Below are 16,966 nucleotides of genomic sequence, written 5' to 3'. Positions count from 1 at the left end.
CCCTAAAATTTGGGGTTCAATCGAGTTCTGAGGCTACTTGCTATGTGATTTGCTTGGCTGTCATGCTTTGAATTCGATTGATTTCAAAACCCTAACTTCTTTGGACCTATTCGAGCTTCTGAAGCTGCTTCATTTGTTGCTCGACTAGATTCGAAATCTTTTTGTTTCATCCTCTGTTTCTTTATGTGATTTTGACTTCCTTGAAACTAGGCTACAGTTTTTAGAAAAGTTTTTTTACTTGACCCCTTTGCATGCTATTTGATACTCCCTCTTTTCTCTAATACTGAGTTACTAAGATTGACCTATGTGACTACCATGTTTCGATAGTCTACTACTTACTGACTTCGTGATTGCATGACGCTTCTCTTTGTCCTAAATTCAGCCTTGCATGCCTAATACTTATGCACTCTTTTATATGCTGAATTTCCCTCTGAAATTTTGAACTGATTTCAAACCTCCTTGTGTAATTTTGATTGCATTCATGTGTTAAGTGATTGGCTCTTTCCTTGTTTCACCTTACTGATTCCCCTGTTTCTTGGGTTGATTTGAAAACTTTCCTTAGACTTTCAATTCTCCCATTTCTGACTTGGTTTATTTGTTTATTCATGGGAACCCATGTCACTCTCCTTAAATTAGTGATTTTGAAATCCTTGACTCCTTGATTTGCTATGTACTGATTTTCGATTGTGTCCATATGCTGCAACTTTACTTTGTTTTCTTACCTTATTTGGCTAACCGAGTATTTCAAAGATTCTTCCCTTAATTAAACCTCTATGTACTGACCCCTAATTGTCTACTCTGCACATGATGCTTACTTGATTTCCTTCCTCAAATGTTTTCTGCCCATTACCATTTGATTTCAACTCCTTAATTAAAGGAAGTCCTTATACTGATTTGATTTTAATTGGTACATAGTTCCATAATTACTACTAAGCTATGATTCTTGCCTTATTTTCTACTTGTTTTCAAACTATAAATACCCTACTCTTTCATTAACATAGACAAACACGAACACTCTGAGTTCTAAAATCACTTACACTCAAAAAACACTCTCTTCTGCTTTACTACTTGTACTGTGGCCTGTTTTCAAAGTTCTGCTACCTGCCTTTACTATATTTTTCTTCTCTGAACTGGTATGTTCTGATTAAGATTTCAGCGTCACAACAATATGTTTATTTAATCCTTTTACATGTTTGTCTGCCTACTGTTTGTGTTTAATTCAGTACTTATTTTAGCAATTCTGCATGTTCTAAATTTATGATGTATCCTAAACCCCTACCCAATGTGTTTGGTACTGATGGCTTGTTTGAGGCATGACAATATTGAGTATTGATGTCTATGACTCAAACCTCTATGTTACCACTATATGTTGTGTATTCTTGTTGATTTTTTAAGCATAACAGCACTCCCTATTTATGTGCATGCCCAGAATTAACTAGTGCATAAGTACATAGGCTCTTTGCAAGCTCCCAATCCCTGAACCCCTTTTATGTGAAGTTATCAATTTTGTAACTGTTTCCCAACACCTCTTTCCTCTCCTTTACTTCCTTAGTTCTTAAAATTCTGTTTCTGCACTTCCACTCTCTCTTAGACTTAAGTTCTGCCCCTCTCTTGTGAGCCTTGCCTTGGGACCTATGAGCTCACTCTAAACTTGGACACTTGAGGGCTGGCACTTCCACACTGCACTTGTCCCTATTCTGGTAATATAATTTGGGCGTGAGCACTGCCTAGAGTCCCATTGAGTCTCTTAGAGAACTCTGACATACTCAAATTGGAGAAAAGCTTTGGATCAATAGTCTTTGAGTTGGTTTATCTCGTAACTCAGAGAGGTAGTCAAGAATCAGGCCTCCTCTGGTTGTACTTTCTTTGTTTTTTCTATTCTAATGTAGTTTGTTATTCTAGTTTGTAATAAGTTGTAATAAATACTTGGATCTAGCTAGTGAAAAGGGTGGGTAACTATGCATGCAAGGGTAGAAAAAACGCCTATAGGATGTTTTAACTCCTGCATATTCGAACTTCACCTAGAGACCATGCCTATAGGATACTTTTTCAACTTCATGTAAAAAACTTGCCTATAGGGTACTTTTAATTCTGCATATTCAACTTCATGTAGAAAACCTGCCTATAGGGTACTTTTAATTCTGCATATTCAAACTTCATTTGGATGTCATGCCTATAAGGTTTAAAACGAGTAATGCATAGAAATCATGCCTATAGGGGTTTCTTAAACCAATATAATTCACTTTCATTCATAGTCAATGTTAGATAACATGCTCCTAGGAATTAAAGTCATAACAGTAGATACTACCACCTGCAGAACCTGTAGCCAGTTTAGTTTTTTTTGTTCATTTTGCTTCTCTTAATAACCTAATTCCCTCACTTAACAAGGTTTAACAAGCATGCTTATAGGATTTCGAATAATTTATTTCAAGCTTCTACTATCTCATCACCTTTTAAATTTGGTAGATATCATGCCTATAGGACCCCGTCTAAACATTGAGGCAAGCCTTAGAATAATAACTATAAAACTGAATCTGTTAATCACTACAACCAGCAGGCAGGCCTGATTCGGACTTCTTATTTGAGTTATGCAATAAACTAAAACTATCTCAACAATCTCATTTCCCTTGTATTTAATGCTTTTCAATTAGACCTAAGCAGTATGTGTAAGACATGCTACTTTATGTGTTTGTTCGAGGAGGTATACTTGAGTCTATATGCTTATGTGTTTCCCCTTTTATATGCAATATGTGTTTTTGCATGCCGCCTTAGAATTTTTACCTTTGAAACTCCAAATAAGCCCTGCATACCTCCCTTTTAGGATTAGTAGTCCTAAGTGCCTTCGGGATTGATAGGAATGGGACGAGTAATAGCATGCAATAAGTAATCGAGACCAATCTGCGTTTTAATACCTTGACGGGGTGGGAATGATAGATATGGATATGATGACCACGCGATAATGTCACGTGTAGCCCCTCATTGAGGAGTGATTACCAGACATTGTGTGGGGTGATCCATATTTTCAATAAACCTAGGACCCCCTTTCCTTTATTCTTTATTCTTTTAGCAATTTAACTCTTTATTCTAAAAAATCAGCTTTTCTAATTGTTCTTTCAAAACTTGTTTACTTTCAAACCATTATGTGTTGAAATCCCCTATTATTTGAGCCTTATTTGCTTATACGTTAATTGCACATTAATTCATAATAATTGTCTGGTTGGGAACCACACTAGTGAATTCTGAGGGGTGCCTAACACTTTCCCCTTAGAATAATTTCAAGCCCTTACCCTATTTCTGGTTATTCAAATCAAACTCTTTTGGTGTCCTAATGCACCCTAATCATTAGGTGGTGACTCTTCAAATTCAAACCCAGTTCCCAAAAGGAATGAGTTGTCTCTCCAAATATCATAAACCTGATTTCTGCTTAGGAAAAAAAAAGGGCGCGACAGAGTGTGGTGGATTGCTCAAGGACTAGCAATGATTTAAGTGTGAGGTATTGATAATAGGCTAGATTCATGTAATTTGGCGACTGTTTATGCCCCAGCTTGACTATGTTTCACTGTTATAGGATAGATAAATGATGATAAATTGGCTCTAATTGTGAATTTCATGTTTTGCAGGAGCGAGTTGCGTGTATGAGGACTTAGAACTGTAATTGCATCTAAATTGAAGCAAGGGAAGCCCCTCGAAGCTGAGTACGTTGGAAGAAGAGAGAAAGAAAGGCTGAAATGATGACCCAAACTAGCACGCCCACTAGCGTGTCCGTCCACTAGCGCGACCGGCTAGCCCAGGAGTTCGAGGCAGAATGTTATGCCATATGCGCGGTCAATATCGCGCCCGTTAGCGCGACCGCGCTAGTCCAGTTCCGAAAAATAAAATTTAGGGGTAAATTTGGAAGTTCGGGGGTAATTCCACTTAACCTATAAAAGGTCCAGCTTGCCCAAAGGAACATTATCAAGGTTTTTATAGCTTAGTTGAAGGCAAGAAGAAGCAAGAGAGGCAAGAAGGATAATTCAACATCGAGTTCTTCCTTTCTTCCTTTTGTATTTTACCATTTGTGATGGATTTGGCTTTTGTTATGATGAACACTAGTATGAGTAGCTAAATATTTAGTCTAAGGTTTTGATGGAACCTATTGAAGGATGAACTTCTTGTTATATTAATATAGTTTGCCCAGTTTAATCTCTATTTGTTCAACTACGTTTTTGTTATAGTTAATTGATAGGATCCTCAATTAGCTGTGCCTATTTAGTATGTATTACTCGGGAGAGAGTGCATATTTAGGTAATTGGTGAACAACACCACTCCTAGAGTATATGAGGGATCAATAACCGAGGGTTTAAAGGTGGGATTAGGGATAACGAAGCCTTGAGTGCGATCTAAAGTGAGATGTATTAAAAGCCAACTAGCGTAACTCAGGAGAGTGCATCTAGTAAATTGTCATGATTACTCGGGAGAGATTTACGGTAATAAGAGTGCTCATGATCGATAGAGACGGTTAGGAAAATCTATATGAAACATAACCGGAAGAGATTCCATCAATAGGGGAAATCACAACCTTAGATCCTTCTCTTAATTGTTTACAACTTAATCATAGTTAGTCTTTAGTTACTTAATTACAGTCAGTTATAGTTAATAGAAATATTCTCAATTGTTATTCAAAACGTTTGGAAAGTTGATTCCGTAGAATTTAGTGAATCTAACAAGAGTAATTGATAGGTTAATTCCTTGTGGGTTCGACTCTAGGCTAAATACTCAGATTATATTTGCAACGTCCGCGTGTCCTTTTTATAAGGCATAGTTGGGCGTGATCAGTTCTTATTGGATCTAAGTAGTTGAATGCCAAATTAAGATCTTTTCACTAAATTATGTACTTTTGGTTTGACAGTTTTACTGTTTAAACCAATGCACAAAAAAATAGATATCCAACACTATTGCTATCCCTAGTATTAGATTGAATTTTTTTAGCATTCGTATTGATTTTGTTATGATTTGGGCTTATATAAGTTACTAACATTTTATAAAACTTATTGGATCATTCAAAAATTCTAATTCCAAGCTTAAAATAATACGTAAAAGATAAAAATTATGAAAAGTTTAAGAAATATTTATAAATTGTATTATTACAAATATTTTTATGTACAAAATATTTTTAAAATTATATACATATTATATTGGGTTAGTTTAGTTTCGGTTTAATTATTTAACTAAAACCAATCCAAATTAATTATGATCAAATTATTTTTAATACTAAACTAAATCAAATTGATTCACTAGTTTGATTTTTTTTTCGATTTAATTTGTATTATTATTAGTTTGATGCGGTTTGTCAATTTTCTTGTACACCCCTACTTACCGGATGCTACTTGCGTTGTCATATCTTTGTAAAGTATGTGACATGAACTACTTCATTGTCGACAAATTAATATTAATTGAGAAGACTTTGGAGTTCACTTCTAGGTCTTTAATTAAATAAACAGAAGGTTGAGGTTTCTCTTTATTGTTAGTTGGTAAAGAATCATTCCCTGATATTATATATTACTATATCTTATAAGGTACATATTTGAGATGGATAAGCTTCATATCAATTTTTTTCTCTTTCTTTATGTGCGAACAAATTAATATGTTGAGTATATAAATTTGCATCTGCACACTCATTTGGTACTTTCTTGTAAATATCTCTTAATAAAAAGTTGTATGAGATACTCTCTCCATTTCACTGAATGTGACATATTTATTATTTCACTCAAAAAAGTTTGGAATTAACTATGAACTTCATTGCTAATCTGTCGTTAAATTGCTCGTAGCTAGTAGATTTTTTTGATAATATGTCGCTAATCTGTTGCTAAATAAAATTAGTGACAAATTTTTCTGGTTAGCTACAGAATTTATCCATCGTTAATTTTTATTTTTTAGAAGTGTTTGGAGAGTCAAAAAAGATTCTCTTTGACCACGTTTTCTGCCAATATTTTGAATTATTAACTATTACGACTTATAATACAATTACATAATTTCTAAATATGTAAATTTTGTTTTAAATATTTAGAAATCCTATATCTGAATTCATAAAGAAAATTAATCAGTTGACCACCGTAAATCGGAACGAAGAGAGTAGTTGTTTTAGCGTATAGGCTTCTCGGTTAATGATTAGTACATTAGTTTATTTGTGTATATTGTATTCGTATTGAATCGAGTTAGAGTTGAGTAGGTCAAAATAAGACAAACAGCCATGTCTTAAATTTTCTGTATCATAAGCATCTTTTATATAGGCGTACCTCTGCCCCTCCCAATTTCCTTTCATTATCATGTAACATTTGACTCCTAGAAATTGTTCCAGATATAGCTTTGAGCATGAAGGTAAGTTGAAACAAGACTGATCTCGAATTGCTTTCTTTGTCGTTTGTTCTGTCCTTGGCTAATCTAATGTCAATTTGTCATACAGAAAAAGATCGTGATTGATCTTCCACTGAGCACTGATAAGAGCAGATCAAAGGCAATGCAGATTGCTGTAAATATTCGAGGTATGTCTGAAATTTTTTGCTTTTCACCCCCTATATATGAACATTGAAATTCTGAATAATGTGTTATGAGCCACCAAATTCTGAATTATATGTTATGAACCACCAAATTCAACAAATATAAGTAACTTTTATACTCATAGTTTTAAAAGAATAATGTGTTCGGTATTCGATACTTAAAATCTTAAAGGTTGAAGATTCAATAAGTCTCTAAATTCTAATTAAATGAATCAATTAATTTTGTATAGAAAAAAGCATGAGAGCTGAGTGGATTGACTAATTGCAGGGGTTACATCGGTAAATATAGATAAGGAAAAAAATCATTTGGTTGTGATAGGAGAAGGGGTTGATTCTTTTGCACTAATGAAGTGCCTAAAGAGGAAATTCAGGTGCGCTAGCATTGTCAGCGTGGAAGAAGTGAAACCTCCGAATAAAGAGGCCGAAGAAAAGAAGAAGAAGGAAGAAGAAGCAAAGAAGAAGGAAGAAGAAGAAAAGAAGAGGAAGGAACAAGAAGAGAAGTGCAAATTACAATGTTGCCCACCAATTAACCCCCCATGTGTACAGTATTATCCAGTATGTCAACCTGTTTATGACAATTATAACCAAAGTTGCTCTATTTTGTGATGCAACTTTCGGAATTTATTCCCAACAAATTCCTGATTCCTCGAAAACAATGAAATTTCACACTTTGCCAACTTTTCAATCTGTATATCTCCTCTTATCAAGACTTATTATCCGGCCGTTCAAAGGCCACTCGTCACTATTGGCACAGCTATCACTGTTTCTTGTTGACATACATATGCAATCCCTATTTACTAATGATGATATAATTAAATATTTATTTTCCGTGGCGAAATTAGGAATTTTTTCAAGGGTGTTCAAATTTAAAAGAAGTGAAAAAAAATTCCGATAAAAGGTGTTCAATATGTGTTATATATCTCTAAAACGTAATACTTTACCTATATACACATTACAATATTTCGACGAAGGATGGTCAGTTGACCTTTACGACTATGTGGCTTCACCACTATTTACATTCATAGAGTAATCTGGTAAAAATAGTAACTGGAGTAACCTATTACTATCATAAGCTAAGCTCTACTTCTGTTGTTGCCCAATTAATTGAATGATTGCCTAATTGACTGACGGTTGAAACGATTTATAATCTTCAAAGATACCAAAACAAAGCTGAATGACTTTCCTTTTAACTTTTTATGATTACGAGACATACATATACAAATTAATGTTTCAATAATGGAGACGTAAAAATTGCACGGGGTGTTCTATTTGGTCGCTCTCATTTAACTTATACACATTTTTAAAAAAATTTTAACTTCTACCCACTTTTTAAACAATTTCAGCCCCTTGCTTCCCCTTCTTCTTCTTCTTCTTCTTCTTCTTCTTCTTCTTCTTCTTCTTCTTCTTCTTTCTTCTGCTGCTGTTGGTGCTGCTATGAATATACAGTAATACATATATATGTTGAATCCTGATGACTCGTATATCAAGTTCATGAGGGTTTTATGAAGCTTCTCGCTCTCTCTTTCTTCTTCTTTTTGCTTTCTGTATTGTGCCACAGCTGCAGAACATTCTGCTTCTTCAATAGAGATTAGAGACAATTGGATCAATGGAGCAGTTTTTGATTCTTCTGTGGGTAAACTATCTACGCTTATGCACTCGTTCCCATTCTAAAATTGCTCAACTCACATTCTTGGTTTTCTTGAAACTGAAACTTATCAACTGGGGAAGGAGCCCACTAATGGCCAAAGGGACATTATGAGAACTTGCACACAAATTAACAGTCTTTGTAATGCGACATAGAACATAGTCCTCGTGGCGAATTTGACGGCGTTGTCTTAAAACTTTCACTTTTTATAAAAACTTCAGCACTAAATAAGCTGAAGATTTTACAAATGAACTAAATAACTTCTGCATTTCTGCTGAAGTTTTTGAAAAAGCTTATCCAGGACAAAAAAACTTCAGCTTATTTAGTATTGAAGTTTTTATTAATGAACTAAATAACTTCAGCATCTTCTGCTGAAGTTTTTGAAAAAGCTTAATGACAAAACTAATGAATCAAGGACAAAAAACTTTAGCTTATTTAGTGCAATTACAAACAAAAACTTCAGCAAATAGAGAACAAAACTTCAGCTACTATGCTTAAGTTCAACAATTATAAATAAAAACTTCAACAAATAGAGAACAAAACTTCAGCTACTATGCTTAAGTTCAGCAATTACAAACAAAAATTTCAACACACTTGGTTCAGCACATTTGCTACTTCAGGCCCGTCTACTAGAATGCTGAAGTTTTGAGTGATTGCCTTTGCTACTTCAGCTTCGTATGCTGAAGTTACGCGAAAAAGCGGGTGCGCTTGCAATTTTTTTCCAAAGCGGGCACAAGTAAAAACGTGACCCAAAAAGTGGGTATAGATGCAAATCCCCCAATGGAGACTCAAACAAATAAATCTTTAAAAGGAACTTTTGCCACGAGCACTGGCTTACGAACTACTCTCCGGTCCACAATAAGTGACCAATTTGCTTTTTATTTTGGTCCAAAATAAGTGTCCATTTATATAATCAAGAAAGAATTCAATTTTTTTTAACAAAATTAACCTTATGTACGTGTCCCTAAAAAGTTTTCTTACTCCCCACATTAAATATTTAATTAAGGGTAGTTTAGTCATACTAGGTATTTTTGTATAGAATTTAGTATTTTCTTAATAGATGTGCCAAAAGCAAATTGGTCATTATTGTGTACCGGAGTAACTAATAATAAGGGATTAATTGGCCTTTTGAATCAACAATTGTTTTCCTTTTTTCCTTTTTGTATTTTTATTTGAGCAGCACTAACAATTAAACAAATGTCACTTGAGATAAAAATATGAAACAATATATATTGTTTAAATTCTATACTAGTTGGATTAATATAAATTATTTATATCAAATTTCATTACTAATAAATTAAATTGTCAACCTAATTTCATATATGTATGATTGTACAATGGAACAAGAAATACGAATTTGTCATTCGAATCACTTCTCTTTCTTCTTTATACTTCGTCAACGAAAAATGTTGAAACTTGTAGTAAGATTTTGTTAGAAAAATAATGGGATGAAAAAATCTGGCTTCGATAGTGTAATTACTGTCCTAAAGAAATTTAAGTTTCCCATTTTGTTGCTACAGGGATAATAGCAGAATTCCTCCAAAATTTTACAAAGCTTCTGAAATTTGAGTTTCAACAATTAACTCGAATTTACCACAAGAACAAAATATTTGTGAGTTGTAGAAAATAAGTAAAAGAGAAAGAGATGGAAATTTTCCGATGATTTCATTTTGGAGATGATATGGGTATACTTATAATACATCTAGGAGTCTGTTAGAATTAACAGACTCATTTCTTCATAACAGGTACCTTTTAAAACCAATAGACACCTTTTTGAATTAAAAAAAAACTGTTAAAAACAATTTTATGCAATTTAATTAAAAAATATTTTTAATTTATTAATAAAATAATAGGTGACTAAAATATTATTTATAGGTTACTTAATTGGCCCAAGTGCCCAACGTTTCATCTCTGACTCTCACTAACTAATGTTTTGTGTCAACATCATGGTTGTTGATATTCGTTGAAACTCAAGAATGTGGACCCATTATTTAGCAAATCAGAATTTCCAAAATTTCAAATTTGTTTCCAAAATTCCCCAGCTGAATATTCAACAAATATAGGAAACAAGGGACTAGGGAAGGGCCAGTTCTATTGTGCCTTCTTTTCCAATTTTCTATTTCTTAGGCTTCCAATTTGTTCACTGAATCTCCTATCTAAATATTTAACAATTTCAAAAGGACAATGGAGGGCCAGTTGTACCCTTTTTTTTAATTTCTTATTTCTACGATTTCAAATTTATTCACTGAATTCCCCGTATGGCCCGGCTGTGCCTTCATTTTTTATCTTTAAATATGTAGACTTTCAATGATTTGAGCTCCATTAATTATCGCCTCAAAAGAAGTACTCTATATTAGTAGTATAATTCTTTTAGTTCATCAAATTGCATGCAGCATGCTTGCCAATAACTATTCCTTTTCAAAATTCCACTCTGCCGAATATATGTATATCATGCTTCCATTTGTTTTCTTCTTAACTAACTCTAGACTAACTAACTAATATATATATATATATATATATATATATATATATATATATATATATATATATATATATATAATTTATGTTAGGTTAAGGTAACTAAAATAATGATTTCATCATGCGAAACATATTTGAGAAAACTATCTATGCGTATCAAAATTTATCCAAGTAATTACGTCCATTTCTTTTTATTCATATTTTCCTCATTTCCAAACAATAGAAAAGGAATCCGTTGTTTATATTCCTTAGCAAAATTCAGGTTAAAATAGAAGAAAAGTAACATTTTACTTCTTTTCTACTCTTTTGTCTGATTTAAAATCAGAGCATTTAAAATTTGGAGAGTTTGAGATGAATTGCTTATGGCCAGTTATTTACCTAAGCATTTATGTTTTGCTGGGCTAAAATGTAGGGTTAATTTTAAAAATGTTCATATAACTATGACGTTTTTCACTAAAGTCATATAACTTTGTTTTCTCACACAAAAGTCATATAACTATGACTTTTTTTCTCTAGGTCATATAACTATGACTTTTTTCTCTGAAGTCATATAACTTTGTCTTTTCACACAAAAATCATATAACTATGACTTTTTTTCACTAAAGTCATACAACTTCTTTTCACACAAAAATCATATAACTATGATTTTTTGTTTTTACCAAAATCATATAATTATATTTTTCACACAAAAATCATAAAATTTTTACTAACTCGCAAAAATCACAGTGATCAGAAAATATAAATTTTCAATAGTATTTTCTTATTTTGTTGATTTTTATTTTCTTATTTTCAGCTTAATAAATAATAATCAAATTAAAATAAGAATGACTCAACCCGACCTGGACCACCCGACCCAATACTCATATATATAAATTAAAATAATACTAAAAGTGAATAGTAAATCCTTCAAAACATGATACTTCTATTGTTTATTTTAATTTTCGAGATTTTTATTCAAATTTATAGCATTTTTATTTCAAGTGCTCTCTAATTATACCTTTTATTTCTTTATTTTTCTTTAGAAGAATCTCATGTATTCGGAATTGAATTTTTTATGGGGAAAGAATTCACTTTTAGTAAATAGGAATGACCCAACTTTTAATTTATATATATGAGTATTGGATCAGGGTGGGCCAGGTCGGGTTGACTCATTCTTATTTTAATTGGATTATTATTTATTAGGCTAGAAATAAGAAAATAAAAATCTGCAAAATAAGAAAATACTAGCGAAAAATTATATTTTCCGATCACTATAATTTTTGTGAGTTAGTAAAAGTTTTATGATTTTTGTGTGAGAAAACATAATTATATAATTTTGGTAAAACAAATTATAGTTATATGACTTTAGTGAAAAAAGGCCATAGTTATATGATTTTTCAGTGAAAAACAAAGTTATATGACTTTTGTGAAAAAAAGTCATAGTTATATAACTTTTGTGTGAGAAAATAAAGTTATATGACTTTAGTGAAAAAATGTCATAGTTATATGACTATTTGTGAAATTAACCCCAAAAATGTATTACGTTTTTCTAAAATAAATTCTTAGATATAGATGTAGGCATATAAAATTTGTTAGAATTAAATTTATTAAATAATTTGGGCTATATTTAAATGCAAGATATATTAGGCCAAATAAATATTATGGGCTAACATAATTGGATTACTTTTATAAGTCCAATACATATAGGTTAAATAAATAGGACCAAATCTATTGGGCTAGCCTATTTAATTGGGTTGCAAGTGATGAATCCACTTCATTAAGCCCAAGATGTCATCTTTCTAGAGGCCCAGTTTGGACGTGTTAAATGACATGGCACACCAAGTCAAACAAAAAAGCCAATAGGATTGTGCCACATGTCAAAATAACGAGATATGCCAAGTCAAATTAAATGGCCAATAAAACCGCGGCACATGTGCAATGACATGTTCTGGCCAGTCAAATGCAGCATTGTCACACTTCAATTTGATTAGTCGGAAAGAGTTTGTTCTTATCATAACTCTTCCCTCCCGCAATTATAAATAGGGGTCTTCATAACCCAGAAAAGGGACCAGAAGTTACAACAAGAAGCAAGAGAGAGCTCGTGGATCAAACGCCGCAAATTTCTCTACAAGTTTCAAGCTTCAAACAATCAAGTTCAAGCTCAAGAACGAAGAGCAAATCAAGATTCAAGGAGTACGAGTTCAAATCAAAGTTCGTGCTAGTTGAATCCAATATCATCGTTCGTGGCAACAAATATTGACATGCTATATTTTATTAATTGAAAATAAAATTACATTTACTAGACATGCTATAAAATGTAACGGTACCTCGTCAATTTACAACAACAACAAAAACAATAACGTACCCGGTATAATCCCACAAGTGGAGTTTAAGAGGGTAGTATGTACGCAGACCTTATCCCTACCTCGTCAGTTTAGATTTCTTAAAATGGAGAACACCAGATGCCATTAGGACATGCAGAAGGGAAATGGTATCTCTACTCGGGTCAAGATAGAACTTTTACTTGTTCAGATAACAATGAAGATGAAGCAGGTTCGTAAACGACTGATCTTTTTATGATAAACATATCCATTTTCAAGTTCTTTATCCAAAAATCGGACTAATGACGTATATAATACTTAAATTCTCGATAAAGATACTATTACTTGATTTTTTCCTTTAGAGACTACGAGTGTAATAAAGCATTCGGCCAAAGGATCATTCTACGATAATCATCTCATGGCTATTGCGAACGAATTGAATCAAATGGTTCTATTTTACAATCTCTTTGACTTGCTCTTACGAAACCAAAGTCAAAAAAATTGAAACCAAACTCTAATGAAAGATTCCAATGAAATATCTATGTTTGATACATAATGAATTCTCCATTCTTTTTATTCTATTTAAAAAAGATATCAAGTTTGATAATTTATTTAGTATATTCCTTCTGTACAAATAATTATAGAAAATAATCACATTAAAATATCATGTTTGAATTCCATTGCATTTGAAACACACCTATAAATCTCATCAGAAAAGAAGCTTGAATTCTTTTCGATTTGAAAAAAAAAAGAACAAATTTTGGACCCCATTTAGCTATTTCTCGCCGGGATGTCACACAGGTGACCACTCCGGCAATTATATTTATATTCGCTAGCCAATTATATTTATCTATCTATCTATCTATCTATCTATCTATCTATATACACACGACTATTTTTTAGATGAGGGCTATATAATAGAGAAATTCCTTTCGGTTTCCTGCTGAGGGGCCAAGTATTTGATAGAGAAATTTTTGGAAATCACTATAGTTTAGTGGCTTTAACACGACACAACTACAATTTCAATATTTACTGTCCGTAGCTAAACTTACATTGCTAATGTCCCGTATTTTATGTATTCGTGTGCCGGTATTAATGAATACAGTGTTGGTAAAAATGCGAAAATCGTGAGAGGAGATTTTTTTAAAAACGAAAAATGCAATAAATCAATGTGTATCCGTTTGAAAGATCTCAACCTACAAAATTAGAACACGACTCTTTATTCTTCCATAATTAGAAGAGTTTTGTCAAATTTTCAAAAAATAGAGCACATACATTGTGAAAGTTGAATTCGAAGTTCGCAAATACGCATTCAAATTTACAGACGAAGCTTCATCGATACATCATATAGATGTTTTGAGTGTTTGAGGTTGTGTTCCAACTGATTTGATTTGATTATTTTCCATCTGCCATTGATACATCAAGTTACTTAGTTTGCAGTGAGCGTTGAAAGTGTTACAGGTATTAACAATAGAAATAGTAATTGAATGTATGAATTCATTGTATTTTGATCAGTTATAAATACGAAAATAGCATTGAATTATCTCCTGTTTCAGTTCTGAATTCAAATACAATAATACAAGCATAACAATGTCAATTCTACATTTTGGGAAGTGGAACAATGAAAATGTTATATCGATTATACAATAGAGAGGATCGTGATAAAAGAGTATGCTTCATACAGAGATTTAGTTGCTGCAATTTCAAAGCAACTTGATATAAAATTGAGTCTGAAGTCTATTAAAATCAATTATAAAGTAGAAGGTAATTGTACGCCTATGAAAATACATAACAATATGGGTTTCAGTGTGTATGTATAGTTGAAAAAGGAGAACAGAAAATTCGGGAGTATCATTGTGTATAACTACAACAGAGAAAGAAATGGAACACACTGCAGCAGAAGGAAGTGTATGCAAGGTGACCTAGAGCCCGTTTGGATTGGCTTAAAAAAAGAAACACTTTTTAAGTGCTGGAGCTTGTTTTATAAATAAACAGTTACATGTTTGGATAAAAGTGTTGAAGCTGAAAAAAAGTTGTTGGAGTGCTTGGTAAACAAATGCAAGTAAGCATTTTTTCTGTTAAAAACGACTTAAATATCCTCAAAACTGTTAACACTATAAAGAAGATGTTACTACATTTTTTATTCTAAATTAACGCACATACAAATAATTTATAATTAAATCACTTTCAATTTCAATTAATTATCTAACTATAAATTTTTTCTTTAATAATATATAATTAATTTAATTATTTGACCAAAAAAATATTTTTTTTCGTTCATAGCTTCAGATTCTGGGGTAACATGTAAATTCATTGAAATATTTGATTTAGAATATAGTTTCAGCAATTAAACAAAGGACGGATTCAACCACACAAAAAAAATTAATTGTTATGGAACAAAAAAGAAGTTAAAGAATAATATTTACAAAATATCAGAGTATATCAAATATTTATTTAAAAAGCTACTGTTGGCTTCCCTTTTAGCACTTCAAAAAAGTTACTAATTTTGGTGAATCGTAGCAGCAACAATAAACTGGAAAATAGTGATGAGAACTGACACTTTAATTAGTAAGGGAAGGGTAGTTTTGGGGTTTAGAAAACGTAGAAGGGATAGTAAGGTAAATCACTTGATCAAACATAAGGAGCTTATAAGCCAAAAAGTAATAAGTTGGAGTTGCCCAACTTATTGTTTTTGGCTTGTTTTGGGTATTTTAGCTTAAAAGTATGTAGCTTAAAAATACTTTTATAACCCATCCAAACACTCACCTAGTATAAATTGAATACACAGATGGTACACATATAGTAGATAAAGGTGATACACTCTCACTAGCGGCGTTAAAATCCGATGAACCAATTGAGATTTTCGAGTCGGAAAAAGATTTGATTATTTTGAACCGTAATCAAAAAGAGGCAATGGAAGGACATGTATGCAAAGATACGGCAACAATATAGGCTGTAATAGAGTAATATGCAATTGCTACAAGATTTCAATTCCAAATAGAGAGATCAAATGCTATCAAGTTAGTGCATTTATATAATTACGTATCTACTAGAATAAATTTATTGTTTGACAACCTTTTCATATTAAAACAACATAGTGTATTGTGTATTTGACTGTTACGCCCCGACCTCGGGAAACTTGACCAGTGCTCAATCGAAATAATCCGACCGAGCAAGCCTGTTAGATTTTCTTCTACCCAAACTCACCCGTAAATAAATAGGAGATATATTCTATTAATTAGACACTGAGAAGATTTCATAAACAACCCCAATTCCATTACCATTAGTTACTCTATTTTTAAGTCTCAGAATACATACACTTTCATAGTTTGGAGTGGAACATGTAATACACATACGCCATTACTAGCTTGAATTTCCCAACACCAATACACAACATACACTATGTCTACGAAGCCTGTAATAGATACAAGGAGTATAATAATAGTGCCAACAACAAGACTCCGGCAATACCTCAAAATATAATACACACGGAACAAAAGATGCACGACCCCTTAATGAAGTGGGGCTCATCAAGTCAATTGGGAAAAGAGTGTACCGCTATCACCGGTCAATGCTCACCGGTCAATGCCCCCACTATGGAACCGCCCGTATCCAGTAAAGATGCAACGCCCCCGGCAAAAGAGACGTTAGTCCATATCGAATAGTACTAGTATGAAAACCAAAACACCTATTCAAGGACTTGGAAATACAACAAGAATATGATGAATCATGGTAACAATAAAAGGTCTTAGATAGCCGTTAAAGTCAAAGCAAATTTATTAAGAGTTTTCAATAACATTTATAAATTTTAAGTCGGGGATCCTCTATAACCACCTTTACACAAAGCGGCCCTGCCGCCTCCCCCCAATGCATGCGAGTGGAGGTGCAATCACAATGTCATAAACTCTACACAAAGCGACCCTGCCGCCTCACCCCAATGTATGGGGGCAGAGGTGTAGTCACAATACCACAACTCTACACAAAGTGGCCCCGCCGCCTCACCATAA

At 32.7% G+C, this 16,966-nt stretch overlaps 1 protein-coding gene across 1 annotated transcript; it reads left to right on the top strand.

Annotated features, from left to right (window-relative positions):
• The first annotated feature begins 6,121 nt into the window (after positions 1–6,121).
• Positions 6,122–7,278, top strand: LOC107759610 (heavy metal-associated isoprenylated plant protein 47-like). Its single transcript, XM_016577586.2, has 3 exons — positions 6,122–6,357; positions 6,443–6,521; positions 6,805–7,278. Exons 1-3 carry the CDS (start codon positions 6,352–6,354, stop codon positions 7,140–7,142), a joined length of 423 nt encoding a protein of 140 aa, XP_016433072.1. The 5' UTR covers positions 6,122–6,351; the 3' UTR covers positions 7,143–7,278.
• Positions 7,279–16,966: the final 9,688 nt, after the last annotated feature.

The sequence above is a fragment of the Nicotiana tabacum genome, chromosome 8, assembly GCF_000715075.1.
Source record: "Nicotiana tabacum cultivar K326 chromosome 8, ASM71507v2, whole genome shotgun sequence".
Classification (NCBI taxonomy): domain Eukaryota; kingdom Viridiplantae; phylum Streptophyta; class Magnoliopsida; order Solanales; family Solanaceae; genus Nicotiana; species Nicotiana tabacum.
The sequence above is the reverse complement of the archived record's forward strand: the minus strand, read 5'-3'. Positions and strand labels throughout refer to the sequence as shown.

What these genes read in the sequence shown, in the direction of transcription:
- LOC107759610 (XM_016577586.2), top strand. An exon ending in GATTGCTGTAAATATTCGAG is followed by an intron (nt 6,522 to 6,804) that starts GTATGTCTGAAA and finishes GACTAATTGCAG; the next exon opens with GGGTTACATCGGTAAATATA.